The sequence below is a fragment of the Oncorhynchus kisutch genome, unplaced genomic scaffold (genome assembly GCF_002021735.2).
Source record: "Oncorhynchus kisutch isolate 150728-3 unplaced genomic scaffold, Okis_V2 scaffold3147, whole genome shotgun sequence".
In the NCBI taxonomy this organism is placed as follows: Eukaryota; Metazoa; Chordata; class Actinopteri; order Salmoniformes; family Salmonidae; genus Oncorhynchus; species Oncorhynchus kisutch.
The window spans coordinates 45,001-63,149 of record NW_022265092.1 but is presented as its reverse complement, the minus strand read 5'-3'; the positions used below and the strand labels follow the sequence as shown (position 1 = coordinate 63,149).

The 18,149-nt window shown below is 42.9% G+C and overlaps 1 protein-coding gene across 1 annotated transcript in view; it reads left to right on the top strand.

Moving 5' to 3' along the window:
• LOC109885809 (AT-rich interactive domain-containing protein 5B) overlaps positions 1-18,149 on the top strand; it is a 114,833-nt gene that overhangs the window by 68,297 nt on the left and 28,387 nt on the right. Inside the window, exons 5-7 of the mRNA XM_031820243.1 lie at positions 8,538-8,656; positions 12,757-12,970; positions 15,114-15,166. Of these exons, the coding sequence (XP_031676103.1) occupies positions 8,538-8,656; positions 12,757-12,970; positions 15,114-15,166 (386 nt within the window). The remainder of the gene's footprint in view (positions 1-8,537; positions 8,657-12,756; positions 12,971-15,113; positions 15,167-18,149) is intronic.

Here is an 18,149-nt window from a genome sequence, read left to right as displayed (position 1 = left end):
TGCAGACTGGCAGCTCCATGCAGACTGGCTGCTCCATGCAGACGGGCGGCTCTGGCTGCTCCATGCAGACGATACAGATAGAATATAGTATACACGTAGTCTATAGACACATACAGATAGAATATAGTATACACGTAGTCTATAGACACATACAGATAGAATATAGTATACACGTAGTCTATAGACACATACAGATAGAATATAGTATACACGTAGTCTATAGACACATACAGATAGAATATAGTATACACGTAGTCTATAGACACATACAGATAGAATATAGTATACACGTAGTCTATAGACACATACAGATAGAATATAGTATACACGTAGTCTATAGACACATACAGATAGAATATAGTATACACGTAGTCTATAGACACATACAGATAGAATATAGTATACACGTAGTCTATAGACACATACAGATAGAATATAGTATACACGTAGTCTATAGACACATACAGATAGAATATAGTATACACGTAGTCTATAGACACATACAGATAGAATATAGTATACACGTAGTCTATAGACACATACAGATAGAATATAGTATACACGTAGTCTATAGACACATACAGATAGAATATAGTATACACGTAGTCTATAGACGCATACAGATAGAATATAGTATACACGTAGTCTATAGACACATACAGATAGAATATAGTATACACGTAGTCTATAGACACATACAGATAGAATATAGTATACACGTAGTCTATAGACACATACAGATAGAATATAGTATACACGTAGTCTATAGACGCATACAGATAGAATATAGTATACACGTAGTCTATAGACACATACAGATAGAATATAGTATACACGTAGTCTATAGACACATACAGATAGAATATAGTATACACGTAGTCTATAGACACATACAGATAGAATATAGTATACACGTAGTCTATAGACACATACAGATAGAATATAGTATACACGTAGTCTATAGACACATACAGATAGAATATAGTATACACGTAGTCTATAGACACATACAGATAGAATATAGTATACACGTAGTCTAGACACATACAGATAGAATATAGTATACACGTAGTCTATAGACACATACAGATAGAATATAGTATACACGTAGTCTATAGACACATACAGATAGAATATAGTATACACGTAGTCTATAGACACATACAGATAGAATATAGTATACACGTAGTCTATAGACACATACAGATAGAATATAGTATACACGTAGTCTATAGACACATACAGATAGAATATAGTATACACGTAGTCTATAGACACATACAGATAGAATATAGTATACACGTAGTCTATAGACACATACAGATAGAATATAGTATACACGTAGTCTATAGACACATACAGATAGAATATAGAATACACGTAGTCTATAGACACATACAGATAGAATATAGTATACACGTAGTCTATAGACGCATACAGATAGAATATAGTATACACGTAGTCTATAGACGCATACAGATAGAATATAGTATACACGTAGTCTATAGACGCATACAGATAGAATATAGTATACACGTAGTCTATAGACACATACAGATAGAATATAGTATACACGTAGTCTATAGACACATACAGATAGAATATAGTATACACGTAGTCTATAGACACATACAGATAGAATATAGTATACACGTAGTCTATAGACACATACAGATAGAATATAGTATACACGTAGTCTATAGACACATACAGATAGAATATAGTATACACGTAGTCTATAGACACATACAGATAGAATATAGTATACACGTAGTCTATAGACACATACAGATAGAATATAGTATACACGTAGTCTATAGACACATACAGATAGAATATAGTATACACGTAGTCTATAGACACATACAGATAGAATATAGTATACACGTAGTCTATAGACACATACAGATAGAATATAGTATACACGTAGTCTATAGACACATACAGATAGAATATAGTATACACGTAGTCTATAGACACATACAGATAGAATATAGTATACACGTAGTCTATAGACACATACAGATAGAATATAGTATACACGTAGTCTATAGACACATACAGATAGAATATAGTATACACGTAGTCTATAGACACATACAGATAGAATATAGTATACACGTAGTCTATAGACACATACAGATAGAATATAGTATACACGTAGTCTATAGACACATACAGATAGAATATAGTATACACGTAGTCTATAGACACATACAGATAGAATATAGTATACACATCGTCTATAGACTATGTGTTGGGGCGGCAGGGTAGCCTAGTGGTTAGAAGTTCAAACCCCTGAGCTGACAAGGTACAAAAGTTACAGGCAGTTAACCCACTGTTCCTAGGCCGTCATTGAAAATAAGAATTTGTTCTTAACTGACTTGCCTGGTTAAATAAAGATAAAAAAATGTAAGTATCCACATAATTGTCCTTCTTCATAATCTATATTGTGAAGTGCACCAGTCCCTCCTGCAGCAAAGCACCTCCACAACATGATGCTGCCACCCCTGTGCTTCACGGTTGGGATGGTGTTCTTCGGCTTGCAAGCCTCCCCCTTTTTCCTCCAAACATAACGAGGGTCATTATGGCCAAACAGTTCTATTTTTGTTTCATTAGACCAGAGGACATTTCTCCAAAAAGTACGATCATTGTCCCCATGTGCAGTTGCAAACCGTAGTCTAGCTTTTTTATGCCGGTTTTGGAGCAGTGGCTACTTCCTTGCTGAGCGGACTCGTTTTACTGTGGATATAGACACAGTAAGAGAGTCAAGCAAAGAGTCACTGAGTTTGAAGGTAGGCTTTGAAATACATCCACAGGTACACCTCCAATTGACTCAAATGATGTCAATTAGCCTATCAGAAGCTTCTAAAGCCATGACATCATTTTCTGGAATTTTCCAAGCTGTTTAAAGACACAGTCAACTAGTGTATGTAAACTTCTGACCCACTGGAATTGTGATACAGTGAATTATAAGTTAAATAATCTGTTTTGTAAACAATTGTTGGAAAAATGTATTGTGTCATGCGCAAAGTAGATGTCCTAACCGACTTGCCAAAACTACAGTTTGTTAAGAAATTAGTGGAGTGGTTGAAAAAGAGGTTTTAATGACTCCAACCTGAATGTATGTGCATTTCCGACTTCAACTGTATGTATAACAGCACAGTTCTGAGATCAGGTGTGTACAATCCCTACAACCCTCTACAACACTCTATAACCCTCTATAACCCTCTATACCCCTCTACAACACTCTATAACCCTCTACAACACTCTATAACCCTCTATAACCCTCTACAACCCTCTACAACCCTCTACAACCCTCTACAGCCCTCTACAACTCTCTATAACCCTCAATAACCCTCTACAACTATCTATAGCCTTCTATAACCCTCTATACCCCTCTACAACACTCTATAACGCTCTATAACCCTCTACAACTCTCTATAACCCTCTACAACTCTCTATAACCCTCTATACCCCTCTACAACCCTCTATAACCCTATACATCTCTCTACAACCCTCTATAACACTCTACAGCCCTCTACAACACTCTACAACCCTATACAACACTCTACAACCCTATACAACACCCTACAACCCTATACAACACTCTACAACCCTATACAACACTCTACAACCCTATACAACACTCTTCTACCCTCTACAACTCTCTACAACCCTCTATATCCCTCTACAACCCTGTATATACCTCTACAGCCCTATATAACCCTATACAACCCTCTATAAACCTCTATAACCCTATACAACCCTCTATAAACCTCTATAACCCTCTACAATCCTCTATAACCATCTATAACCCTCTAAAACCCTCTAAAACCCTCTATAGCCCTCTACAACCCTCTACAACCCTATGTAACCCTCTACAACCCTCTACAACCCTCTACTACCCTCTACAACCCTCTACAACCCTCTACAACCCTCTATAACCCTCTACAACCCTATGTAACCCTATACAACCCTCTTCAACCCTCTACTACAACCCCCTATTACCCTCTATAACCCTCTATAACCCTCTACAACCCTCTACAACCCTATGTAACCCTCTATAACCCTCTACAACCCTCTACAACCCTATGTAACTCTCTATAACCCTCTATAACCCTCTACAACCCTCTATAACCCTCTACAACCCTCTATAACCCTCTATAACCCTATGTAACCCTCTACAACCCTATGTAACCCTCTACAACCCTCTATAATCCTCTACATCCCTCTATAACCCTCTATAACCCTATGTAACCCTCTACAACCCTATATAACCCTATGTAACCCTCTACAACCCTCTATAATCCTCTACAACCCTCTACAACCCTCTCATATTCCCCCCTGGTCATTCCGGGACCACCACTCTGAGGCCGGTCTGAAAGGCATTGAAACTAAATGTATCTGGACTGGCCCTTTCCTTTCCTACGGGGGCGGAGGGGTTCAGGGTTGGTGTGTTACAGTTGTTCCTCCATACATACTTCATTTATTAAGTCCATGTATGATCTGATACTCAGTTGGCCAGCCTCCCGCAGCTCAGAGAACCGAGGCTGTAGAAAAGTCTTCCAGTAACTGTTTGAATCATGTCAAATTAAAACCACATTTCCATTATTCCCTTTTTACATGTTCCCTGGGGACATCTGAGTCCCTATGCTCTGACAGCTACGAGCTGAGCAACATTAAATACTAGATTAGAAAATAGTGTATTATCAAATACTTTATTCATTTGTTGACTGAGAGACCACCGGTTGGGACTCACTCCAACTCACACAATGGCCTTCTTCAGTTCATAGTAATAAATCATTTATCTTGTAACCTACTTCTCTACAAACTGTTATTTACAGGCCTGCTCTATTCTCTACAGTCTGTTATTTTACAGCCCTGCTCTGTTCTCTACAGTGTGTTATTTTACAGCCCTGCTCTATTCTCTAGTCTGTTATTTTACAGCCCTGCTCTATTCTCTACAGTCTGTTATTTTACAGCCCTGCTCTGTTCTCTACAGTCTGTTATTTTACAGCCCTGCTCTATTCTCTACAGTCTGTTATTTTACAGCCCTGCTCTGTTCTCTAGTCTGTTATTTTACAGCCCTGCTCTATTCTCTACAGTGTGTTATTTTACAGCCCTGCTCTATTCTCTAGTCTGTTATTTTACAGTCCTGCTCTATTCTCTACAGTCTGTTATTTTACAGCCCTGCTCTATTCTCTACAGTCTGTTATTTTACAGCCCTGCTCTATTCTCTAGTCTGTTATTTTACAGCCCTGCTCTATTCTCTAGTCTGTTATTTTACAGCCCTGCTCTATTCTCTAGTCTGTTATTTTACAGCCCTGCTCTATTCTCTAGTCTGTTATTTTACAGCCCTGCTCTATTCTCTAGTCTGTTATTTTACAGCCCTGCTCTATTCTCCACAGTGTGTTATTTTACAGCCCTGCTCTATTCTCTACAGTCTGTTATTTTACAGCCCTGCTCTATTCTCTAGTCTGTTATTTTACAGCCCTGCTCTATTCTCTACAGTGTGTTATTTTACAGCCCTGCTCTATTCTCTAGTCTGTTATTTTACAGCCCTGCTCTATTCTCTAGTCTGTTATTTTACAGCCCTGCTCTATTCTCTACAGTCTGTTATTTTACAGCCCTGCTCTATTCTCTACAGTCTGTTATTTTACAGCCCTGCTCTATTCTCTAGTCTGTTATTTTACAGCCCTGCTCTATTCTCTACAGTGTGTTATTTTACAGCCCTGCTCTATTCTCTAGTCTGTTATTTTACAGCCCTGCTCTATTCTCTACAGTCTGTTATTTTACAGCCCTGCTCTATTCTCTACAGTCTGTTATTTTACAGCCCTGCTCTATTCTCTAGTCTGTTATTTTACAGCCCTGCTCTATTCTCTAGTCTGTTATTTTACAGCCCTGCTCTATTCTCTACAGTCTGTTATTTTACAGCACATCGATATGAATGTTTCTGTAGATTGGTGCTCTATTGTGGTGCAGCTGGGATACGGATGAGGAGGGTGGGATACGGATGAGGAGGGTGGGATACGGATGAGGAGGGTGGGATACGGATGGGGAGGGTTGACATGATATCAGGTCCATCCAGGACAAAGAGTGGGTTTCAGTGAGTTTGTGTTTCAGTGAGTTTCTGTCTCCTCAGTGTGTTTCTGTCTCCTCAGTGTGTTTCTGTCTCCTCAGTGTGTTTCTGTCTCCTCAGTGTGTTTCTGTCTCCTCAGTGTGTTTCTGTCTCCTCAGTGTGTTTCTGTCCCCCTGTCTCCTCAGTGTGTTTCCTGTCTCCTCTGTGTGTTTCTGTCTCCTCTGTGTGTTTCTGTCTCCTCTGTGTGTTTCTGTCTCCTCTGTGTGTTTCTGTCTCCTCTGTGTGTTTCTGTCTCCCCAGTGTGTTTCTGTCTCCCCAGTGTGTTTCTGTCTCCTCAGTGTGTTTCTGTCTCCCCAGTGTGTTTCTGTCTCCCCAGTGTGTTTCTGTCTCCCCAGTGTGGTTCTGTCTCCCCAGTGTGTTTCTGTCTCCCCAGTGTGTTTCTGTCTCCCCAGTGTGTTTCTGTCTCCCCAGTGTGTTTCTGTCTCCCCAGTGTGTTTCTGTCTCCTCAGTGTGTTTCTGTCTCCTCAGTGTGTTTCTGTCTCCTCAGTGTGTTTCTGTCTCCTCTGTGTGTTTCTGTCTCCTCTGTGTGTTTCTGTCTCCTCTGTGTGTTTCTGTCTCCTCTGTGTGTTTCTGTCTCCTCTGTGTGTTTCTGTCTCCTCTGTGTGTTTCTGTCCCCCTGTCTCCTCAGTGTGTTTCTGTCTCCTCAGTGTGTTTCTGTCTCCCCAGTGTGTTTCTGTCTCCCCAGTGTGTTTCTGTCTCCTCAGTGTGTTTCTGTCTCCTCAGTGTGTTTCTGTCTCAGTGTGTTTCTGTCTCCTCTGTGTGTTTCTGTCTCCTCAGTGTGTTTCTGTCCCCCTGTCTCCTCAGTGTGTTTCTGTCTCCTCAGTGTGTTTCTGTCTCCCCAGTGTGTTTCTGTCTCCCCAGTGTGTTTCTGTCTCCCCAGTGTGTTTCTGTCTCCCCAGTGTGTTTCTGTCTCCTCAGTGTGTTTCTGTCTCAGTGTGTTTCTGTCTCCTCTGTGTGTTTCTGTCCCCCTGTCTCCTCAGTGTGTTTCTGTCCCCCTGTCTCCTCAGTGTGTTTCTGTCTCCCCAGTGTGTTTCTGTCTCCCCAGTGTGTTTCTGTCTCCCCAGTGTGTTTCTGTCTCCCCAGTGTGTTTCTGTCTCCTCAGTGTGTTTCTGTCTCCTCAGTGTGTTTCTGTCTCCCCAGTGTGTTTCTGTCTCCCCAGTGTGTTTCTGTCTCCCCAGTGTGTTTCTGTCTCCCCAGTGTGTTTCTGTCTCCCCAGTGTGTTTCTGTCTCCTCGGTGTGTTTCTGTCTCCTCGGTGTGTTTCTGTCTCCTCGGTGTGTTTCTGTCTCCTCCGTGTGTTTCTGTCTTCTCGGTGTGTTTCTGTCCCCATGTCTCCTCGGTGTGTTTCTGTCTCCTCAGTGTGTTTCTGTCCCCTGTCTCCTCAGTGTGTTTCTGTCCCCCTGTCTCCTCAGTGTGTTTCTGTCTCCTCAGTGTGTTTCTGTCTCCTCAGTGTGTTTCTGTCCCCCTGTCTCCTCAGTGTGTTTCTGTCTCCTCAGTGTGTTTCTGTCTCCTCAGTGTGTTTCTGTCTCCTCAGTGTGTTTCTGTCTCCTCCGTGTGTTTCTGTCTCCTCGGTGTGTTTCTGTCTCCTCGGTGTGTTTCTGTCTCCTCGGTGTGTTTCTGTCTCCTCCGTGTGTTTCTGTCTCCTCCGTGTGTTTCTGTCTTCTCGGTGTGTTTCTGTCCCCATGTCTCCTCGGTGTGTTTCTGTCTCCTCAGTGTGTTTCTGTCCCCTGTCTCCTCAGTGTGTTTCTGTCCCCTGTCTCCTCAGTGTGTTTCTGTCTCCTCAGTGTGTTTCTGTCTCCTCAGTGTGTTTCTGTCTCCTCAGTGTGTTTCTGTCTCCTCAGTGTGTTTCTGTCTCCTCAGTGTGTTTCTGTCTCCTCAGTGTGTTTCTGTCTCCTCAGTGTGTTTCTGTCTCCTCCGTGTGTTTCTGTCTCCTCCGTGTGTTTCTGTCTCCTCAGTGTGTTTCTGTCTCCTCAGTGTGTTTCTGTCTCCTCAGTATGTTTCTGTCCCCCTGTCTCCTCAGTGTGTTTCTGTCACCTCAGTGTGTTTCTGTCTCCTCAGTGTGTTTCTGTCTCCTCGGTGTGTTTCTGTCTCCTCGGTGTGTTTGTCTCCTCGGTGTGTTTGTCTCCTCGGTGTGTTTCTGTCTCCTCGGTGTGTCTCTGTCCCCCGGTCTCCTCAGTGTGTCTCTGTGTCTCTGACTCCTCTGTGTCTCTGACTCCTCTGTGCCTCTGTGTCTCTGCATCTCTGACTCCTCTGTGTCTCTGACTCCATATTGTCTCTGACTCCATATTGTCTCTGACTCCACAGTGTCTCTGTGTCTCTGCATCTCTGACTCCTCTGTGTCTCTGACTCCACTGTGACTCCACTCTGTTGACAACAGTGTTTCTCTCTCTCCTCTAGCTCCCAACCTGAAGGGCCGGCCTCGGAAAAAGAAGCTGTCCGTCTCGCATCGCTGCGACTCCCAGAATACACCAGCAGGCAAGGAGACGTGCAACACAGAGGGCAAGGCCCCTGCCAAGGTACAACATCTGATAGCAATAGCATTAGCACTGGTCTCTCCTCTGGGCCCACAGGTATAGCATTCAATACTATTTAGTAATTGATTAGGATCCCCAAGACTACTAACGTAGCAGCTACTCTTCCTGGGTTCCACACAGAACATAGAACATGACATAATACAGACCATTGGTATACACTAACTCTAGGACTGAACTACACTAACTCTAGGACTGAACTGACATTCAGCCGGCTCACAGATACAGTTACACATTCAGCCTGCTCACAGATACAGTTACACATTCAGCCAGCTCACAGATACAGTTACACATTCAACCAGCTCACAGATACAGTTTCACATTCAGCCAGCTCACAGATACAGTTACGCATTCAGCCTGCTCACAGATACAGTTACGCATTCAGCCTGCTCACAGATACAGTTACGCATTCAGCCAGCTCACAGATACAGTTACACATTCAGCCAGCTCACAGATACAGTTACACATTCAGCCTGCTCACAGATACAGTTACACATTCAGCCTGCTCACAGATACAGTTACACATTCAGCCGGCTCACAGATACAGTTACACATTCAGCCGGCTCACAGATACAGTTACACATTCAGCCGGCTCACAGATACAGTTCCACATTCAACCTGCTCACAGATACAGTTACACATTCAGCCAGCTCACAGATACAGTTACACATTCAGCCAGCTCACAGATACAGTTACACATTCAGCCAGCTCACAGATACAGTTACACATTCAGCCAGCTCACAGATACAGTTACACATTCAGCCAGCTCACAGATACAGTTACACATTCAGCCTGCTCACAGATACAGTTACACATTCAGCCTGCTCACAGATACAGTTACACATTCAGCCTGCTCACAGATACAGTTACACATTCAGCCTGCTCACAGATACAGTTACACATTCAGCCTGCTCACAGATACAGTTACACATTCAGCCGGCTCACAGATACAGTTACACATTCAGCCGGCTCACAGATACAGTTACACATTCAGCCGGCTCACAGATACAGTTACACATTCAGCCGGCTCACAGATACAGTTACACATTCAGCCGGCTCACAGATACAGTTTCACATTCAGCCTGCTCACAGATACAGTTACACATTCAGCCGGCTCACAGATACAGTTACACATTCAGCCGGCTCACAGATACAGTTTCACATTCAGCCTGCTCACAGATACAGTTACACATTCAGCCAGCTCACAGATACAGTTTCACATTCAGCCTGCTCACAGATACAGTTTCACATTCAGCCAGCTCACAGATACAGTTACACATTCAGCCTGCTCACAGATACAGTTACACATTCAGCCTGCTCACAGATACAGTTACACATTCAGCCTGCTCACAGATACAGTTTCACATTCAGCCTGCTCACAGATACAGTTCCACATTCAGCCTGCTCACAGATACAGTTCCACATTCAGCCAGCTCACAGATACAGTTACACATTCAGCCAGCTCACAGATACAGTTACACATTCAGCCAGCTCACAGATACAGTTACACATTCAGCCGGCTCACAGATACAGTTTCACATTCAGCCTGCTCACAGATACAGTTTCACATTCAGCCTGCTCACAGATACAGTAACACATTCAGCCGGCTCACACATACAGTTTCACATTCAGCATGCTCACAGATACAGTTTCACATTCAGCCGGCTCACAGATACAGTTTCACATTCAGCCAGCCCACAGATACAGTTTCACATTCAGCCGGCTCACAGATACAGTTTCACATTCAGCCAGCTCACAGATACAGTTTCACATTCAGCCAGCTCACAGATACAGTTTCACATTCAGCCAGCTCACAGATACAGTTTCACATTCAGCCAGCTCACAGATACAGTTTCACATTCAGCCAGCCCACAGATACAGTTTCACATTCAGCCGGCTCACAGATACAGTTCCACTATCCTGCTTATATGAAACAAACAAAACAGTTTTCCGGAGGAGCTTCACATTTTGTCCCATTCAGCTCATAAAATGAAGTAAACTATCAGCCGGCTGGGCTTCACTTTACCTCCTTCACCCCTGCTCATAAACAGTGTACCAGGGGAGTTTCATATATTGTCCTTCACTCCCATTCAGCTACCAAGCAAAAAGGCAATTGCTCATAGCGTGGAACTGAGAAAAATGGCTTTTATTTACCTTGGTTTCACAGTAGCTCTATGCAGTTACTGCTAACATGACCTCCATTTTCTCCAAAATGCAATATAATAGAGGCAGGATACTTGTCCACATGATTAAGCATGTATTTAATGTAGCAAAAAATATATTAACTCATTTTCGACCAAATGAGTAGTTACTCAGAATACCGATAATGATAGTAATAGCGTAAACCATGGCAATAACAACAGCGATAGCATTATCGAAAGCATTAGCGCTAGTGATAGCTTTATCAAAAGCGATATTTTAACGATAGTGTAAGCAATACAGTGCCTTGCGAAAGTATTCGGCCCCCTTGAACTTTGCGACCTTTTGCCACATTTCAGGCTTCAAACATAAAGATATAAAACTGTATTTTTTTGTGAAGAATCAACAACAAGTGGGACACAATCATGAAGTGGAACGACATTTATTGAATATTTCAAACTGTTTTAACAAATCAAAAACTGAAAAATTGGGCGTACAAAATTATTTCTCAGCCAAACGTGATGAACAAACGGAGCTATTTCGCCTACAAAAATAATATTTTGGGAAAAAAAGGAACATTTGCTATCTAACTGGGAATCTCCTGAGTGAAAACATCCGAAGCTCATCAAAGGTAAACTATTTAATTTGATTGCTTTTCTGATTTCCAGGACCAAGTACCTGCAGCTAGCTGGACAAAATGCTATGCTAGGCTATCGATAAACTTACACAAATGATTGTCTAGCTTTGGCTGTAAAGCATATTTTGAAAATCTGAGATGACAGGGTGATTAAAAAAAGGCTAAGCTGTGTCTCAATATATTTCATTTGTGATTTTCATGAATAGGAATATTTTCTAGGAATATTTATGTCCGTTGCGTTATGCTAATTAGTGTCAGGCAATGATTACGCTCCCTCATGCGGGATGGAGAGTCATTAGAGGTTAACTAAATTTGCAGGTTTAAATTGTTTTGTTGCTATAACAGCCTCCACTCTTTCCACTAGATGTTGGAACATTGCTGAGGGGACTGTCTTCCATTCAGAGCGTTAGTGAGGTCGGGCACTGATGTCCGTTGCTCTAATGTCCATCTCTGCACCCATGTCCATCTCTGCCCTCATGTCCATCTCTGCCCTCATGTCCATCTCTGCCCTCATGTCCATCTATGCCCTCATGTCCATCTCTTCCCTCATGTCCATCTCTGCCCTCATGTCCATCTCTGCCCTCATGTCCATCTCTGCCCTCATGTCCATCTCTTCCCTCATGTCCATCTCTGCCCTCATGTCCATCTCTTCCCTCATGTCCTTCTCTGCCCTCATGTCCTTCTCTTCCCTCATGTCCTTCTCTGCCCTCATGTCCTTCTCTTCCCTCATGTCCTTCTCTTCCCTCATGTCCTTCTCTTCCCTCATGTCCTTCTCTTCCCTCATGTCCATCTCTGCCCTCATGTCCATCTCTGCCCTCATGTCCATCTCTGCCCTCATGTCCATCTCTGCCCTCATGTCCATCTCTGTTCTCATGTCCATCTCTGCCCTCATGTCCATCTCTTCCCTCATGTCCATCTCTGCCCTCATGTCTATCTATACCCTCATGTCCATCTCTGCCCTCATGTCCATCTCTGCCCTCATGTCCATCTCTGCCCTCATGTCCTTCTCTGCCCTCATGTCCTTCTCTGCCCTCATGTCCTTCTCTGCCCTCATGTCCATCTCTGCCCTCATGTCCATCTCTGCCCTCATGTCCATCTCTGCCCTCATGTCCATCTCTGCCCTCATGTCCATCTCTGCCCCCATCTCTGCCCTCATCTCTGCCCTCATCTCTGCCCTCATGTCCATCTCTGCCCTCATGTCCATCTCTGCCCTCATGTCCATCTCTGCCCTCATGTCCATCTCTGCCCCCATCTCTGCCCTCATGTCCATCTCTGTTCTCATGTCCTTCTCTGTCCTCTGTGTCTTCAGGTGAAGCCTGAGTCCAAGGCAGTGCTGTCCAGGTGGCCTAAAGGAATCAGTAGAGGCAGCATATGCTGTAAGAGGGTCTCCCCTAAAGGAAGAACAGGGGGAGGAGGTGAGGAGTGTCCTCCTGATGAACAGGCCTTCCTAGTAGCTCTGTATAAATACATGAAGGAGAGGAGGACGCCCATAGAGAGGATCCCCTACCTGGGCTTCAAACAGAGTAAGTAGAAGCCTCCTTCTTTTACTGCCTCTATCTTTCTGGAGCCAACACCTCTGTTTTCTCACTAGATGCTGTCAGTCTGTCTGTCAGGCCACCAGGGTCAGGTGCTGCTGTGTCAACATGGTATCAGCCCTGCATTGAGTCCAGGAACAACGATGCTAACATGGGGCAGAACAGCAGAACAGAACACAGCAGAGCGGAACAGAGCAGAACACAGCTGAGCAGAACACAGCTGAGCAGAACACAGCTGAGCAGAACAGAGCAGAGCAGAACAGAGCAGAACAGAGCTGAGCAGAACAGAACAGAACAGAGCAGAACACAGCTGAGCAGAACAGAACAGAGCAGAACAGAACACAGCTGAGCAGAACAGAGCAGAACAGAGCAGAACACAGCTGAGCAGAACAGAACAGAACAGAGCAGAACACAGCTGAGCAGAACAGAACAGAACAGAGCAGAACACAGCTGAGCAGAACAGAACAGAACAGAGCAGAACACAGCTGAGCAGAACAGAGCAGAACAGAGCTGAGCAGAACAGAACAGAGCAGAACACAGCTGAGCAGAACAGAACAGAATACAGCTGAGCAGAACAGAGCAGAACACAGCTGAGCAGAACAGAACAGAACACAGCTGAGCAGAACAGAGCAGAACACAGCTGAGCAGAACAGAACAGAACAGAGCAGAGCAGAACAGAGCAGAGCAGAACAGAGCAGAGCAGAACACAACTGAGCAGAACAGAGCAGAGCAGAGCAGAGCAGAACAGAGCAGAACAGAGCAGAACACAGCAGAGCGGAACAGAGCAGAACACAGCTGAGCAGAACGGAGCAGAACACAGCTGAGCAGAACAGAGCAGAACACAGCTGAGCAGAGCAGAACAGAACAGAACAGAGCAGAGCAGAGCAGAACACAGCAGAGCGGACCAGAGCAGAACAGAGCAGAGCAGAACAGAGCAGAACAGAGCAGAGCAGAGCAGAGCAGAACAGAGCAGAGCAGAACACAGCTGAGCAGAACACAGCTGAGCAGAACAGAACAGAGCAGAACAGAACAGAGCAGAACAGAACAGAGCAGAACAGAACAGAGCAGAGCAGAACAGAGCAGAACAGAGCAGAACAGAACAGAGCAGAGCAGAGCAGAACAGAGCAGGACAGGAGGATATGGGGGTAGAATAAGAGAGGAGGAGAAGAGGATGGAGAGAGAGGAGGATAGAAGGATATGGGGGTAGAATAAGAGAGAGGAGGGAGGAGGTTTGAGAGAGAGGAGGAGAGAAGGATATGGGGGTAGAATAAGGGAGAGAAGGCCATCATGACAAATGTATGGAATCCTGATGAAAGCCAGATTGATCCTCTGGACTAATCAGTGATATTCCTTTTAGAGAATGTCATTGACAGACACTACAGTATGGAATTGTCCTGTACATTGTAATTAATATGTTATTAATACTGTATTAAAAACAGGTTTTCCTTTTCATGTAAGAAGTGTTGATATTTAAAAAATCTTAAATCCCTTTTGAATGTTGTAGGTATGACTGACTGACTGACTGACTGACTGACTGACTGACTGACTGACTGACTGACTGACTGACTGACTGACTGACTGACTGACTGACTGACTGACTGACTGACTGACTGACTGATTGACTGATTGACTGTATTGTATAGACAGAATATTACAACTGGGTTTGTCTTGGTGTTATTGTCTTATTGATCGTTGTATAGACAGAACATTACAACTGGGTTTGTCTTGGTGTTATTGTCTTATTGATCGTTGTATAGACAGAACATTACAACTGGGTTTGTCTTGGTGTTATTGTCTTATTGATCATTGTATAGACAGAACATTACAACTGGGTTTGTCTTGGTGTTATTGATCGTTGTATAGACAGAACATTACAACTGGGTTTGTCTTGGTGTTATTGATCGTTGTATAGACAGAACATTACAACTGGGTTTGTCTTGGTGTTATTGATCGTTGTATAGACAGAACATTACAACTGGGTTTGTCTTGGTGTTATTGATCGTTGTATAGACAGAACATTCCAACTGGGGTTGTCTTGGTGTTATTGATCGTTGTATAGACAGAACATTCCAACTGGGGTTGTCTTGGTGTTATTGTCTTATTGATCTCACTATTATTGTCCCTCTAACAGTAAACCTTTGGAACATGTTTCAAGCAGCAGAGACCCTTGGAGGATATGAGCTGGTAAGTGATTTCTCAGTCTAAATCATGGTGAAATAAAGGGTTTGTATAGCTTTATGTTTGTCCCTCAGCGTTTCCTCTGACACTGTCATCGCCACGCCTATCTCTGACCTTTTTAACCTGTCTCTCCTTTCTGGGGAGGTTCCCAGTGCTTGTAAGGCAGCCACAGTTCGTCCTTTATTTAAATGGGGAGATCAAGCTGATCCTAACTGTTATAGGCCTTTTTCTATTTTGCCCTGTTTATCAAAAGTGTTGGAGAAACTTAATCAACAATCAACTGACTGGCATTCTTGATGTCTATAGTATTCTCTCAGGTATGCAATCTGGTTTCCTCTCAGGTTATGGATGCGTCACTGCAACCTTAAAGGTCCTCAATGATTTCACCATTGCCCTTGATTTTAAGCAATGTTGTCCTGCTATTTTTATTGACTTGGCCAAAGCTTTTGATACGGTAGACCATTCCATTCTTGTGGGCCAGCTAAGGAGTATTGGTGTCTCTGAGGGGTCTTTGGCCTGGTTTGCTAACTACCTCTCAAAGAGTGCAGTGTATAAAGTCAGAACATCTGCTGTCTCTGCCACTGCCCGTCACCAGGGGTGTACCCCAAGGATCGATCTTAGGCCCCACTCTCTTCTCAATTTACATCAACAACATAGCTCAGGCAGTAGGAAGCTCTTTTAATCCATTTATATGCAGATGATACAGTCTATTACTCAGCTGGCCCCTCCCTGGATTTTGTGTTAAACGCTCTACAACAAAGCTTTCTTAGTGTCCAACAAGCTTTCTCTGCCCTTAACCTTGTTCTGAACACCTCCAAAACAAAGATCATGTGGTTTGGTAGGAAGAACGTCCCTCTCCCCACAGGTGTTATTACTACCTCTGAGGGTTTAGAGCTTGAGATAGTCACCTCTTACAAGTACTTGTGAGTATAGCTAGACGGCGCACTGTCCTTCTCTCAGCACATATCAAAGCTGCAGGCTAAAGATAAATCTAGACTTGGTTTCCTCTATCGTAATCGTTCCTCTTTCACCCCAGCTGCCAAACTAACCCTGATTCATATGATCATCCTACCCATGCTAGATTACGGAGATGTAATTTATTGATCGGCAGGTAAGGGTGCTCTCGAGCTGCTAGATGTTTACCATTTGGCCATCAGAATTGCCACCAATGCTCCTTATAGGACACATCACTGCACTCTATACTCCTCTGTAAACTGGTAATCTCTGTATACCCGTCGCAAGACCCACTGGTTGATGCTTATTTAGAAAACACTCTTAGGGCTCACTCCCCCCTATCTGAGATATCTACTGCAGCCCTCATCCTCCACATACAACACCCGTTCTGCCAGTCACATTCTGTTAAGCCTCACTCCCCCTTATCTGAGATATCTACTGCAGCCCTCATCCTCCACATACAACACCCGTTCTGCCAGTCACATTCTGTTAAGCCTCACTCCCCCTTATCTGAGATATCTACTGCAGCCCTCATCCTCCACATACAACACCCGTTCTGCCAGTCACATTCTGTTAAGCCTCACTCCCCCTTATCTGAGATATCTACTGCAGCCCTCATCCTCCACATACAACACCCGTTCTGCCAGTCACATTCTGTTAAGCCTCACTCCCCCTTATCTGAGATATCTACTGCAGCCCTCATCCTCCACATACAACACCCGTTCTGCCAGTCACATTCTGTTAAAGGTCCCCAAAGCACACACATCCCTGGGTCACTCCTCTTTTCAGTTCGCTGCAACTAGTGACGAGCTACAACAAACACTCAAACTGGACAGTTTTATCTCAATCTCCTCATTCAAAGACTCAATCATAGACACTCTTACTGACAGTTGTGGCTGCTTTGCGTGATGTATTGTTGTCTCTACCTTCGTGCCCTTTGTGCTGTTGTCTGTGCCCAATAATGTTTGTACCATGTTTTGTGCTTCTACCATGTTGTGTTGCTACCATGTTGGTGTTATGTTGTGTTGCTACCATGCTGTTTTCTCACGTGTTGCTGCCTTGCTAGGTTATTGGCTTAGGTCTCTATGTAGTGTTGTGTTGTCACTCTTGTTGTGATGTGTGTTTGTCCTATTTATATTGTATTTATTTATTCATTTTAATCCCAGACCCCCGCAAGAGGCCTTTTGGTAGGTCGCCATTGTAAATAAGAATTTGTTCTGAACTGCCTAGTTAGATAAAGAAAAAGTCAAGAACATCTCAAACTAAGAGAAACGACAGTCCATCATTCTTTTAGTCAATACGGAAAATGTCAAGAACATCTCAAACTAAGAGAAACGACAGTCCATCATTCTTTTAGTCAATACGGAAAATGTCAAGAACATCTCAAACTAAGAGAAACGACAGTCCATCATTCTTTTAGTCAATACGGAAAATGTCAAGAACATCTCAAACTAAGAGAAACGACAGTCCATCATTCTTTTAGTCAATACGGAAAATGTCAAGAACATCTCAAACTAAGAGAAACGACAGTCCATCATTCTTTTAGTCAATACGGAAAATGTCAAGAACATCTCAAACTAAGAGAAACGACAGTCCATTCTTTTAGTCAATACGGAAAATGTCAAGAACTTTTAAGGTTTCTTCAAGTGCAGTCTTAAAATATATTTTGTTTTGTTGAACACTTGTTTGGTTACTACTTGATTCCATATGTGTTATTTCATAGTTTTGATGTCTTCACTATTATTCTACAATGTAGACAATAGTAAAAATAAAGAAAAATCCTTGAATGAGAAGGTGTCCAAACTTTTGACTTGTACTGTATATATATATATATATATATATATTAATCATTTGACTGGTACTGTATATATATATATATATATATATTAATCATTTGACTGGTACTGTATATATATATATATATATATATATTAATCATTTGACTGGTACTGTATATATATATATATATATATTAATCATTTGACTGGTACTGTATATATATATATATATATATATTAATCATTTGACTGGTACT